At 43.5% G+C, this 13,387-nt stretch overlaps 2 protein-coding genes across 3 annotated transcripts in view; one reads left to right on the top strand and one right to left on the bottom strand.

Moving 5' to 3' along the window:
- Nucleotides 1–13,387, top strand: part of LOC107376823 (zinc finger protein 665) — a 35,695-nt gene that overhangs the window by 13,049 nt on the left and 9,259 nt on the right. Inside the window, exon 3 of one of the 2 annotated variants that reach the window (XM_070548216.1) lies at nt 1,260–5,761. The exons of the other annotated variant lie outside the window; for it this stretch is intronic. Within the exon in view, the coding sequence (XP_070404317.1) occupies nt 1,260–3,208 (1,949 nt within the window). The 3' untranslated portion in view covers nt 3,209–5,761. Of the gene's footprint in view, nt 1–1,259; nt 5,762–13,387 lie in introns of those variants that run through there. 2 annotated transcript variants of the gene reach the window in all.
- On the bottom strand, nt 10,537–12,036 carry LOC107376868 (uncharacterized). The gene is made up of 4 exons (XM_015946189.3): nt 11,889–12,036; nt 11,643–11,734; nt 11,172–11,459; nt 10,537–10,648 (listed from the first exon to the last, which is right to left on the bottom strand). Exons 1-4 carry the CDS (start codon nt 11,908–11,910, stop codon nt 10,643–10,645), a joined length of 408 nt encoding a protein of 135 aa, XP_015801675.1. The 5' UTR covers nt 11,911–12,036; the 3' UTR covers nt 10,537–10,642.

The raw sequence follows: 13,387 nt of genomic DNA on the forward strand, positions 1-13,387 counted from the left end.
CGGCAGTCCAGTGTGGCATAGTTGGATCAAAGACGGTGAGGAGTTGTTTGGAAAACGTCTGGAAGAAGCGGACAAGCTCCATGCCTTTGTCCCACTCTTCCAGGCCCCACTTCTTGGCTCCTCCCATCAGGAAACTCATGGCAAAGACCACCTTGCGTTTCCTTGAAGGGAAGTCACTAGGGTTACACTGCAAATGGAGCCAGCACGAGGCGAGAAATGGTCGGCAGTGTCCTCTGCAGTGCCATCAAAGGGCTCAGGAGGGCCCAGCCGAGCCCGTCGGGATGACACAGGGCCTTGCTCCAGTCGAGACAGATGGCCATGCAGCTGCTGCATCCCAGATAAGTAGTTGTGTACTTCCTGGACCAGTGTTGGAAGCCCAATTCCAGTCATCGAGACCTACTCGGCCGAAGGTAAGGATCCGTCGAAGTTCTGAGTGCCACCTGCTGGGTTGGACATCTGGGTGGCGTTGTAATGTCACTGTGGGGCGGGGTTTGAGTAGCAACCCATGAGCAGGAAGGAGAACCAAGCTTAGGTTGAGGAAGCCTCTTTTCTTTAATGACAAAAAATTACCACACACGGTGGGAAAAAGCTAAAAACAGAACGTCATACTCGAGAGAGTTAACACGAGGTTCACTAAAGCTTAGTCCAAACATTCAAGACGACACACCGGGGACAGGCAACCGTGGCTTGAATCAGGGTGGTGATTGAGGATTGCAATCAGTGGCGACACCGCGGAACACACAGTCAAGGGTCGGAGCGTCCGGCCGCAGCTGATCTGCACAGAAACACAAAATACAGAATTGAGCAGGAGAAAAGAACCATAACCAGAATAAATTAAAACAAAAAGGAGAAGAGGTAAACCATAACAGCAAATTATTGGATAATTTATATAAATAACACAAGTGCTCCAAAATTAAATTCACAAGAAATGATCATCTTTAATGTCCTCATTTTATTTATGTGTAAAGCTGTACACCACCATGTGATTTGTTTACTTGGTGGCATTGGTGCAACTGACTGGACAAAACTAAACCTTTATTTTGCCAAAAGGAACTTTGTTACTAGACTATTAATGTTTATTTTTGTTGCATCCTAGTTATTGGTTGCATAGTTATTGGTAGAAATGATGCAATACCACAACTAGTGACGTTACTTCCCAACACTGGTTGTGTATATTGCTGATTGCACAAACACTACTAGGTACTCTGTCATCTGATTATACCCGTTTTTTTTATATACTTCTACTTTTTTCTCTGCAGTTTCAAGAAAGAGAGAGGATGCTGAAGAGAAGTCTTTGTTCTTACAATTTCATCAGCAGCAAATAGAAGACCAAAATGTCACAGCCAGGAGCTCAGATGACCAGGCGACAGCAGAAATTGGTGGAAGGGCAGAAACTAGCAGGAACCTAGACATGAACCTTCATGAGCAGACATGTGATTCTTCAGAGTTGGCAATTAGTGGAGATGATGACGATGGTGGTGGTGGTCATGTGAATCTCAACTCTGAGCTGTCAGACTCAGAGTCTGAAACTAGAGATGAAGACAATGATTGGAATGAGAGAAGGTCTTCTGAGTCAGATGTTAAGACTGTCAAATCCTTTAGCTGCCCTGAGTGTGGTAAACAATTTCTTCATAAGTCGTCTCTCCAGAAACATGTGAGAGTGACAAGTCATCCAGCAATAAGGTCTTCTGGCTGTTTGGTTAATAAGAAATGTGTTAGAGGGAAGCAATGTATAGACCCGTGCAGGAAAGTCCAGAAAGAACTAAAATCATTTTGTTGTGATGACTGTGGAAAAAGATTTAGTACAAAATCACATTTAAACGGTCACATGGAGGAACACACAGGACAGAAACCTTTTGCCTGTGATCTCTGTGGACATAGATTTACCCATAAGGCCAGTTTAAACAGACACATGAGAGTCCACACTGGACAGAAGCCTTATGCCTGTGATCAGTGTGGAAAATGTTTTAGCCATAAGACAACTTTAAACAGTCACATGAGTGTCCACACAGGACAGAAGCCTTTTTCTTGTGAGCTCTGTGGACAAAGATTTAATCAAAAGACACATTTAAACAGTCACACAAGAGTCCACACAGGACAGAAACCTTTTGCCTGTGAGCTCTGTGGAAAAAAATTTAGCCGAAGCACACATTTAAACAGACACATGATAGTCCACACAGGACATAAGCCTTTTCCCTGTGAGCTCTGTGGACAAAAATTTGGCTATAAGAGCATTTTTAACAGTCACATGAGAATCCACACAGGACAGAAGCCTTTTGCCTGTGAGCTGTGTGGACAAAGATTTCGCTGTAAGTCAAATTTAAACAGTCACATGAGAGTCCACACTGGACAGAAGCCTTTTGCCTGTGAGCTGTGTGGACAAAGATTTAGCTGTAAGTCAACTTTTAACAGTCACATGAGAGTCCACACAGGACAGAAGCCTTTTGCCTGTCAGCTCTGTGGACAAAGATTTAGCCAAGGCAAACGATTAAACTGTCACATGAGAGTTCACACAGGACAGAAGCCTTTTGTCTGTGAGCTCTGTGAAGCAAGATTTAGTTGTAAGTCAAGTTTAAACAGTCACATGAGAGTCCACACAGGAGAGAAGCCTTTTGTCTGTGAGCTCTGTGGACAAAGATTTGGACATAAGAGAACTTTAAACGGGCATATGAGAGTTCACACAGGACAGAAACCTTTTGCCTGTGAGCTGTGTGGACAAAGTTTTAGCTGTAAGTCAAGTTTTAACAGTCACATGAGAGTCCACACAGGACAGAAGCCTTTTGCCTGTCAGCTCTGTGGACAAAGATTTAGACATAAGACAACTTTAAACGGGCACATGAGAGTTCACACAGGACAGAAACCTTTTGTCTGTGAGCTCTGTGAAGCAAGATTTAGTTGTAAGTCAAGTTTAAACAGTCACATGAGAGTCCACACGGGAGAGAAGCCTTTTGTCTGTGAGCTCTGTGGACAAAGATTTAGACATAAGACAACTTTAAACGGGCACATGAGAGTTCACACAGGACAGAAACCTTTTGTCTGTGAGCTCTGTAAAGCAAGATTTAGTTGTAAGTCAAGTTTAAACAGTCACATGAGAGGTCACACAGGACAGAAGCCTTTTGCCTGTGAGCTGTGTGGACAAAGATTTAGCTGTAAGTCAAGTTTAAACAGTCACATGAGAGGTCACACAGGACACAAGAAACTCATTTAACTACAAGAGTTCCAAATAGGGACTTTTTTAGTTTTAGATATCAGTCTTGTACCCCTGGTTAACTGTCCTTTATCCAGGCTGCACACTGAAAGCATCAGATGGCACGGAACATCAGTGGAACGGTGTACTCACGACAATCACTGCACTCGAGTGCACATGGAGAGAGTCTCAGCAGCGAAGCAGCAGGATCACTAGAAGGCTCCCTCTAGACTTCAAAGGTTACGATTTGTTTATGCAATCCGCCATCAAACCAAAAAGAAGGAAATTTCATTGTTGCTGTTTGATGTCATATATGATGTTGTTCCTCTCCACTGCCAGGAAAAAAACAACGAAAACCCACCGCTGCACTTCTGGAACAATACTGCGAGTAAATATGTTGTACGGTCACACGTGAGCTTCATATATATGAAATAGCATTAGCTGCAGTACTTTTATTTTGAAAGTTACTGGGGATTTTACACTGAAACCGTGTGTGATTTCCAGTCTGGCCTTATGTTAACTGCGGTAATTGACGCATCCCAGAAGTGGGAAAAAAAGAACCAGATTCTATCTTTAGCAGTATGCTGCACCACGCTGCTTCTGGGACGCGTCTGAAAATTGCAGCGTCGCAGCTGGATTGTTACACTCCATAGACTGTAATGGATTCTATTTTAAGCAATGCCGTTTCGCTGTCTTTCCGTGCCGCTGATGCTTCCAGTGTGCAGTAGGGATCAGCGTCAACTGTCCTAGATCATGGCTGGATTCAGGATGTGAGCCACCTCTTTTAGAGTAAATTGCAGATTAATCTCCCTTAAACTAATGTTTAGAGAAACATAACAGGAACGTGTTTTAAATAAAAATTTACACAAACATGAATTATTTTAGGCTCATTTTTGTGAGAAAAATATTTTTCTATCAAACCAGAAGTGGCATAGGCAATGGGAGACGTGTTAGCTTGATCCAGAAAATAATATGGATTTTAATGCTAGCTCTGACACAGAGGAAGCTTTAAAATGTTAAATACTTACTAGTTTGCTTGCCCGTGCACATGCACAGGTTTTACGAAGGTGCGTGGCATTGTGGGGCAGCTGTAGCTCAACAGGTTGAGCGGGTTGTCCAGTGAACGGAAGGTTGCAGGTTTGATCCCGGCTCTGGACAGAGAATTCTGCTGTTGTGTCCTTGGGCAAGACACTTAACCCACCTTGCCTGCTGGTGGTTGTCGGAGGGTCCGCAGGCGCCTGTGCTCGGCAGCCTCGCCTCTCATCCCCACCAGTGTATGAATGTGTGTGTGAATGGATGAATGATACACTGTAGTGTAAAGCGCTTTGGAGTCCTTACCCCCAAATTCCACTACCTCCGCTCCGCTCCGGTCCGCCCCCCGCCTTCCGCAGCCGCTTGCTTCCAAACTCAATTTTTACTGTACCCGCTCTACAATGGCTCCGCTCCGGTGCGGAGACCTGAGGGGGGCAAACAAGCATGCGCAGGATTTTCGAGATCTTGCGATACAGTCCGAGCAATAAACGCGGAAGTTAGATCCAAACACCCGTTGTGTGGGAGAAGCATCGGCATGAACTGTTTAATCTGCCCATCATTTGTGTTGAGAGATCAGCAGTGTTTGGGTCAACAAATTGTGACTACTTAGTAGATAGTAGAAACTGTATTTATGGCTTACTTTTGTGCATTTAAACTTCAGCCGCCATTGATAGTTGTTAAAAGTTGTTAAACCTGTGCATATGAAACAAAAAACGCCTTTTGTTTATCGATTTATTGTGAAAAACGGAAATTGTGCTTGCTCCTTTTCCTGTTGGGCCGTTGTGATTTCTGTCCATTTACTGCGGAGGTGCTCCGGCGTCCGGGCGAAAATAGGATCGATTCTATTTTTGCCGGACGCCGGAACAGAGGGCGGCGCATGGCGCCGCACTGCCGGAGCACGGCCGCAGTAGTGGAATTGCTCTGATTGACTACAACAGGACCGATTTTGCTCCGACGCTCGTGGCGGAGCGGAGGTAGTGGAATTTGGGGGTTACACTGAGAGGCGCTATACAAGTGCGGGTCATTGTAAAAGGTGTGAGCAGTTGCCCAAGTCCCTTTTTATCAATATTGTGCTAACAGCGCTGTGGCTCAACAGCGGCGGCACGTACATTTAGGAAGCCGCTCGAGATGGTGGTGTAAGTGTTTGTTTGAGAAATTCTGTAATTTCATACAGCTAGTAATATTGTAAGATGTGTTTACAACAGGTTCTGAAAACTTAATGATGATTATATTTTTTGCCAGTATTATGTATGAATGTTTATATCCATTGTTTTGTGGTTATGTACAGAAAGTAGTCAAATGTATGTTTTGTTGTCCCAATTTAATCAGTAAGTAACAGCATAACATGGTGAATGGCCTGTATGAAACCCTCCAAGCAACACAGACGCAAGTGATTTCTTTCACGGGCTTCTTGAATGTCTTTCATCGTTGACCTCTTCTGTCTTTCTTTCCAAAGACCTTTAAACCGTGAAGCTGAATATACAGGATTTTACATTTAGAACAAATACAATAATGTGCAACAAAAATAAAGACAAATAAATACCTCGTTGGCTGTTTGCTCAAAACAAAAGGGAATCCATCTTTCCTCTTCAGTCCTTTTGTTATTTCTTTAGCAATGGATTGAATGCTTTCAATCCATTCTCAGCTGTCTGCTTGCCAGCACTTCATCCAGGTTGTGTGATCTTCACACACCTGGTTTGCATCCATCATTAAAGATGTGGCTGGTAGAGCAGCTCAAATGTAGCTTTTCAAAATAAAAGTTCATGTACAGGAAACACAAAACAATTCCTTTTCAACCGTGTCTTACAAATGGAAACAAATTGAGAAATAAACAGCAACAACAGTTACACTCCCACCAAATACATGAAAATCAATGTTTAGCACTGGAAAGATATTACCTCTTAGGGACCGGTAAACCCTAAGTACTAGGGATGAGCGAGTACACCACTATCTATCTGTATCTGTTCAACCAACTAAATTATCTGTATCTGTACTCGGAATGGGCGTGACATAACCCGGAAGTGGGCGTGGTTTAACAGGTAGTGGGTGCGGTTTACATCAATATATTGTTTTAAGTCTGAAATTGATATGGATTGATCAGAAGTGGATATGTGTATTGTTTATCTGAAAACTATTTACAGAGCAGCCTCAGAATTGAGATTAAATATTTTTGATCACAATAGTAAAGGAACTATTACAGAACAAGTGTTTCAATAAAATCAGAACATTAATATTTAAGTGCATGGATTAATACATCTGAACTCATGCCGTAGGAACTAGGAAATATGAAATGCTAGAACCAGACACAACTTTATATATTTTTTTTTATTTTAATTTGCTTAAACTGATTTTTTCTTAACGTTCTTGGCATTTTCCCCACACAAAGTTAAACAAAACAATGTTGATTAAGGTGTGTGTGTGTGTGAGAGAGAGAGAGAGAGAGAGAGATTGAGAGGGAGAGAGAGGGAGTTAAAAAAAACAACCGGAGTGGAGTTAGTGACTGATGAAGCACGTCAGCTCTGTCTTGTCAAATGTAAGTTACGAAAAAAGTAACTTTAAATATTCAACCGAAAAAGAGGCGAGCTGAAGAAAACCTCGGGAGCACTGAAGAAACATGAGCAACAGTGAAGCAATCACAGCGAGATGAGCGACCGGGTGTACACTGTGCGACTTTTTCACTTTTTTGAGCCGATTTTCCACTCGTGCGAGAATCCACAAGATCGGGGCGAGTTTTGCGCTAAGCGTCATGTAGTGTACAGGGGGTTACGAGAGGCGATTAACACCACGTGACCAGCTACCGATCAGCAATCGTGAGCTCGCTTAAACTTCTGGCGTGTTTGAAATTTTGCTCGTCCTTCGTGAGGGTATCGTACTGTTGAAGCGGCGCTGCGAGCAGCTGCAACCCAAAAAGTATCAGAACCGCTCACGGCGCATGCGCAATCATGCATCAACACCGCTCGCCCGCTATTTCCCTAATAACACACGTTGTTCGTTTGTATTTCTACACGTTTTTTTACACACAAAGATTGTCAAGAAAGCGTGTTTGTCGTGTTCATGTCAAATTAAACTGATCACAAAACACAGATTTACTTTCTTTATTTCGTTTTCCTCATCCAACCCCCATAAATCCCTGTGTGTCCTCCTGCAGCACTCCCGAAGGACAACAGGCAAAACAAGACAAAAAAGTCTGACGTGTTGCGTAAAAACTGCTATTTTTAGCATTTTTTTAGGGCCGACGTGTTGCTACCAGACGTACAGCGTGAGCAGTCAGGTCGCATCCGAGAACTGGGTCGTACAGTGTGAGCACATGACTCGTGAGATCTGCCCTGCGAGGAAGTCGTACAGTTTGAGCTGAAGCTGAGTGCTACGAGTGAAAAAGTCGCACAGTGTCCGTCCAGCACGATTACAGATATTTACGAGGTTTACTCGTTTTATGCTCGTATTTGTCAAAAATGCTTTATCCGTCCTACTAAGTACTTTCATTTGCTTCAATCAGTGTAACAAGTTTATGTACAGGTTTGTCAAGGAACACTGTTTTAGCCATAGGTTTACCCTTTCCATCAAATGTGGTATCGCTAACCAACAATCTTTTCTTACTTTATCATCTAACCCTCGATAGACCTCTGCTATTCTGGCCAGTTTCCATTCATTTCGTGGTGCCTGCTCGTTCTGCAAATGTACAGGGTCATTGACTTTGAAGTTTCTTCTGGTTTTATACCATTTTTGTCTTTGTTGTAAACTCAGCAGATATTCCCTTTTCCAGCGAATCCAAAAATCATTGGCCAAACATGACTCTGCGCCATCTTTTTTTTAAGATACAAGTCTTCTTTGACAAACCGCCCAGGTGGAGGAAGGATAATTGTTGACTTAATTGTAAGAATGTGATTTGGAGTTAAAGGTTCAGGTGTGGATGGATCATTCAAATTCTCAACAGTAAGTGGGCAGCTATTGACAATTGACATTATTTTATGTGAAGTGTCCAGTCTTTGAGCTGAATTGTCAAGAATACTTGTGAGAACACTTCGAATAGTCCTAATCTGTCGTTCCCAGATGCCACCCATGTGACTTGCTGCTGGGGGGTTCATTAGGAATTCACATTTTAGAGCCTTGACCCTTGGTTCCTTGGTCATGTGACACGAGTGGGACCTCTAATAAAATCAGTAAAAAGGTACAAAAATTAAAATATTAAATATCAAAAAGGTTCTAACACAAGGCAAGCAGTGCAACCCCAAAAGCAAATTAAAGGACATTTATTCCAAAAACTCAGCTGGTGATGCCAAAATGAACTCCCATATAAGTCTGTGCTGGGCCTCAGGGGACAAAGCAGTCCAGTCCGGAGCTCTCGACAGGGAAGCATTTACAACCCCGCCCTCCGGCGGTGCGCGTCGTCCTCGGAGAGCCACGGGATCGCCGCACGGTGGATCCAATCCTCCTCCTCGGCTCAGCCACTGTGGGCACACAAAAACTCCGGCATTAAAATGTCCCAGGCACCAGACCACGCACAGAGCAACAGCAAACTCCAAACACTGCCAGGCACTGATCAGTTACTTACGCGCGGGGGCGAGCTGTCCTCTTGAGGGTGCATGATCAATCGGGGCACTGTGACAGGACGCTCACACTGCCACAAAATGTAACAACTTATAAGTTTGATATCGTATCAAACTTATAAGTTGTTACATTTCTTCTGGCCAGGCATGAAACAACAGGTGGCTGGTTTTTGTAAAGGTGGCCATGTTTGACAAATAACTGGCAACCCTAATCAAATCCTGCTCCTCTACATAAAATCTCAGTGTTGACGAATTATTTTGACCATATTAATGTGGACTTTAGGACAATTACCTGTCTCTAAAACCCATTTTCCTGAGGCAGTGCCATTGTCATTAACCACAAAATCAATAACCAAAGCATTGGCTCGTTTATTTTTCTGTTTATGGTCTACCAAACGTTTTACAGTCTGGTCAAAGTTCCAATTTCCGTTCCAAGGTGACTGCTGTGGCCACCAGCCTGGCCTCTTCAGGGTCAGGAGCCAGGATCACCCAGCCCCAGTGATCAGCCAGACACCGCCCCTCTTCCTCCTCTCTTCCAGGCTGCTGAGGAGCACAGCTGAGCTGAATCCATCTGACGACCCGCACCTGGGATAAAAAGGCTGTGCCTTCAGTAGTTTGGGGTTCTGCTGTTCTCCAGGCCTCATTTTGTTTTCAATCCATTTGTTTTTGATGAGTTTTAACTTCAAAAATTTTAATTCTGAGTGATCCAAAAGGATCTTTGTTTGCCGTCAACTTGGTTGACTCTGTTTTAAGGTTAACATCGTAGTTTACCGACTTAAGGGGTTTAAAGTGTTTTCGTAGGGTGTCGGTTTTTATTATCAATTTGTGTTTTCAAATCACCTTCTGTGTCCCAGCCAGTTGCCAAGACCCAAACACATGATGTCATCTACACACCATCCTGAAAGCAAAGGAGCTCTAGAGAGGTAGCACCTAACACTAAAATCCATGCTAAAATACTGCATCACTACTAGCAGGTCTTGGGAAGAGGGGTTGCCTTTTGTCCTTTTTGCTGCACGAGGTGCCGTACAAGAATCCTCTGGATTCAGTCCGGCCCAGCTAGTACTTGGGCACACCCCCAGAGGTCCTTTAAAGGCCCTGAGAGCGAGAAGTTCTTGTGGTTCGCACCATAGGTTGGAGAAAGTGAATGCTTATCTAAGCTAACACGACCATCTGAACCTAATGCTACTGCTCAGAAGCATCTCACTAAAGTTACAGAAGAGATAAACTGTTCAAGAAAGCCATGCTCAGATAACTAGATGTTGGTGAGGAGGTGCTTGTGCTCCGTTGCTTGTGCTCCTCCCGGTGGTTGGGTCGTCTCTTACTCCTAAATATGAGGGACCGCATGATTCAAAGCTCCCACTCGGAATATTAGATTTTGAAAATACCATACCATCAACTCTTTCTGTGTTTTAAAGGAACCAAGTAATACACGGTGCCGTGCTTGATCGTGTTACACCATTTTCCCAGCAGACAAGGATGGAGGCAGCATGACTGTGTTCAAACGTCATGTTCTGATTGAGTAAAAGATTCTGACACTTGTTGAGCCACCAAACGGAATACTGCAGTCAGAGGAGCGGGATCTCCAAACAGCTGTCCAGCTAGTGAATGGTGCCATTGGGAGCATTACGGCCCAGCTCTCTGGACAAGTGTTGGAGTGAGTGTAATAGAAGGGAGGCCACCAACTGGGTAATAATGAACAAAACAAAGGAGGTGCTGCCCTCTAGTGGTGAGAGGAGGCTATGACAGACTGAATCAGGGTTAAACAGGAGATATTTGTCATCACATTTATTTCAAGAACCAGGCTTGTTTACAAAATGTTAAAAGGAGGCACAGCTCAATGACGCCAACACCATTGGACCAGACTGGAGAGACTGCATCAGTCCTGGAAAAGAAGGAACGTTACAATAATTACATTTATTTTTTAACACATTTATGTTCCACCACTGGTGGAAACCACCTTAAATATTTTGTTGTCCTTCTCCAACAAGAGCCTCTGGGTTTCACACCTTCAGTCAGGACTAATGCACCTGTAGAGCACCTTAGGATCAGAGGACTCCAACGTGCTACAGTGAATCATTCACACACTGATGGTGATGAGCTACAGGGTAGCCACCCAGCAATTACAGGGTGAACCTCTGACCCCTGAGCCACCGTCACCTCTGTTCCAACATGTTCTACCAGATAGTTGTTTATCTGTGCTGCTCACCACGGAGCAGAGGGGGATTCCAACACTCACTGGTTAGACTGGTTCAGAATAACTAACACAACAGTTTCAGCAGAGGTGTGACAGGTATGTTACCTGTTCAGTGACATTTCTGACACACACGCACACACACACACACACACACACACACCAAGTCTGGTGTGTTCTGTTACAAAGATAATGTAGAAGTGACCCACTGTACCTCATCACTGTTGGACGAAGAATGTCCATGTTTTCCTTCTTTCTTTTCCTTCTTTTTCTTCTTACCATCATGGCTCTCTTTGTCCTTGGATTTGCCTTTATCTTTGGATTTTTCCTTGTCCTTTTTGTCCTTTTTGTCCTTCTTGTCAGATTTGTCCTTTTTGTCCTTGTCAGATTTGTCCTTTTTGTCCTTCTTGTCTTTGCTATCAGACTTGTCTTCGCTGTGCTTGTCTTTGCTATCAGACTTGTCCTTGCTGTCCTTGTCTTTGCTATCAGACTTGTCGTCACTCTAATGACAAATACAGAAATTTTAATTAAATGAATAACCCACAAGTATACATCAGATTCAGGATGAAAACTGGAACAAAATCCACCTGCTGCTGCTGCTGCATGCGAGTGTGGTTCTCATTCATTTATTTATTTATTTACAACCAAACCCAAGTTGGGTTGGCTCATTCACACGTCTTTGTACCTTTTTGTCCTCGTCTTTGTTTTTGCCAAAGGGCCAGTTAATCTCATCTTTCTGGGCTTCGTCCTTCTTCACCTGCTCCTCTTGATCGCACGCTGCACCAAGACACACGAACAAGAGCTCACATTTCATCAACAACAACAAAATCCCAACAACAAGCTCAAGTCAAACTTTTCTTTCACCCATTTTCTTTGTTGCTAAGGAATGTTGTTGTATTTTTAAAGCTGTTTAAAGATGATTAAAACTCACCTGAGGACAGATCAAAGTCCATGTTTGTCTAAAACCTGCAACGCTTTGCTTCTCTAACAATCGGGAAATGTGTGTGAGCCACACCTGAAGCAGGTAACCAAGATAAAGGGTCACACCCACAAACAGCTGCTGCTATGACTCATTTCTTTCAGCTTGAAGCTCTAGAGCACCAACAGTAGTAGAGGTGCAATCAGATCTGCACCAATGAAGAGTGATGCTTTCAGCTTTGGGCGTTGCGGGGGAATCAGTCTTTGGCCTAATCCCAACACTCGCACTACGCCCTATGGGCACTTGGAGGAAGTGTGCAGTAAGGCTTCGAATGAGTGGTACACAATAATTGCCGAATAGGGAGCCTAAGTCACTTCCGCATTGTGGGTCTCCGGAGGAATGAAAAAATGAATGCAAGTCAGCGGGGCTAAAATGCTATTTTCTAATTCCGCTTGTTTTGGGCCATGGATTTCACATATTACAATACTACTAATAATAATAAATCTAACTTATACAGCACTTTTTAGGACACTCAAAGACGCTTTCATGCACTCTCACATTCACACGCTGCCAGTGATGGTAAGCTACTTTGTAGCCACAGCCGCCCTGGGGCGGTCTGACAGAGGCGATGCCATTTGGCGCTGTCGGCCCCTCTGAACACCACAAACACAAGCAAGTTGAGTGGCGTGTCTTGCCCAAGGACACAACAGTGGGATCTGGAATCTCACCCATGACCCTCCGATCATGAGGCAACCCGCTCCACCTCCTGAACTACTGCTGCCCCATGTCCATGAATTTTAAAGACACATTTTGATACCAAGAACGTGCTTATTTTCGAACAGGGGGAAACGCTATTTTCAGTTTTGTGTGAAAATACTGACTGTCAAGCAGGGAGGCATTGGGTCCCTTTTTTTTTCAAAGTCTTTGGTAAGACCCAACCAGGAATCGAACCCTGATCTCCCAGTCTCAGGGCGGACACTCTACCACTAGGCCACTGAGCTCATGGAGGATGGCTGCTTATACTGAGCCAGGATTCTCTGGAGATTTCTTCCTGTTAAAAGGGAGTTTTCCTCTCCACTGTCGCTGCATGCTTGCTTAGTATGAGGATTGCTGTAAACTGACTCTGACACTAGTCAGTGACTTGATGCAATTTGCTGGGTTCCTTATATAGGACACATTATTTCTGATTGGCTTAATGAACTGTGAATTGGAATGTTTATTATGTGAAGTGCCTTGAGACGACTCGTCGTGATTTGGCGCTATATAAATAAAATTGAGAATTGAGTATTATATAGAGTCAAGTCACCAAATTGGTCTGGGTTATTAACACTGTATCACTCACTGATTGAACCATATTTAATTTATTGTTTGGAAATTTGGGGAGCCACATGCAAAACTTTTACTCAGCCTTTGTTCGTTTTACAAAAAAAGAGCATTGAGGATCATTTATAACAGTAACTATAGAGATCACTCAAATACATTATTCATTAGATGTAAAATACTGAAATTTC

Source organism: Nothobranchius furzeri, chromosome 2, assembly GCF_043380555.1.
Source record: "Nothobranchius furzeri strain GRZ-AD chromosome 2, NfurGRZ-RIMD1, whole genome shotgun sequence".
In the NCBI taxonomy this organism is placed as follows: Eukaryota; Metazoa; Chordata; class Actinopteri; order Cyprinodontiformes; family Nothobranchiidae; genus Nothobranchius; species Nothobranchius furzeri.

Bases quoted from the DNA above. Each gene is read 5' to 3' on its own strand.
- LOC107376868 (XM_015946189.3), bottom strand. From the start codon at position 11,910: ATGGACTTTGATCTGTCCTCAG. The intron at 11,735-11,888 runs GTGAGTTTTAAT...GTCTTGGTGCAG, and splicing joins GGACTTTGATCTGTCCTCAG to CGTGCGATCAAGAGGAGCAG. The intron at 11,460-11,642 runs GTACAAAGACGT...ATTTGTCATTAG, and splicing joins ACAAAGACGAGGACAAAAAG to AGTGACGACAAGTCTGATAG.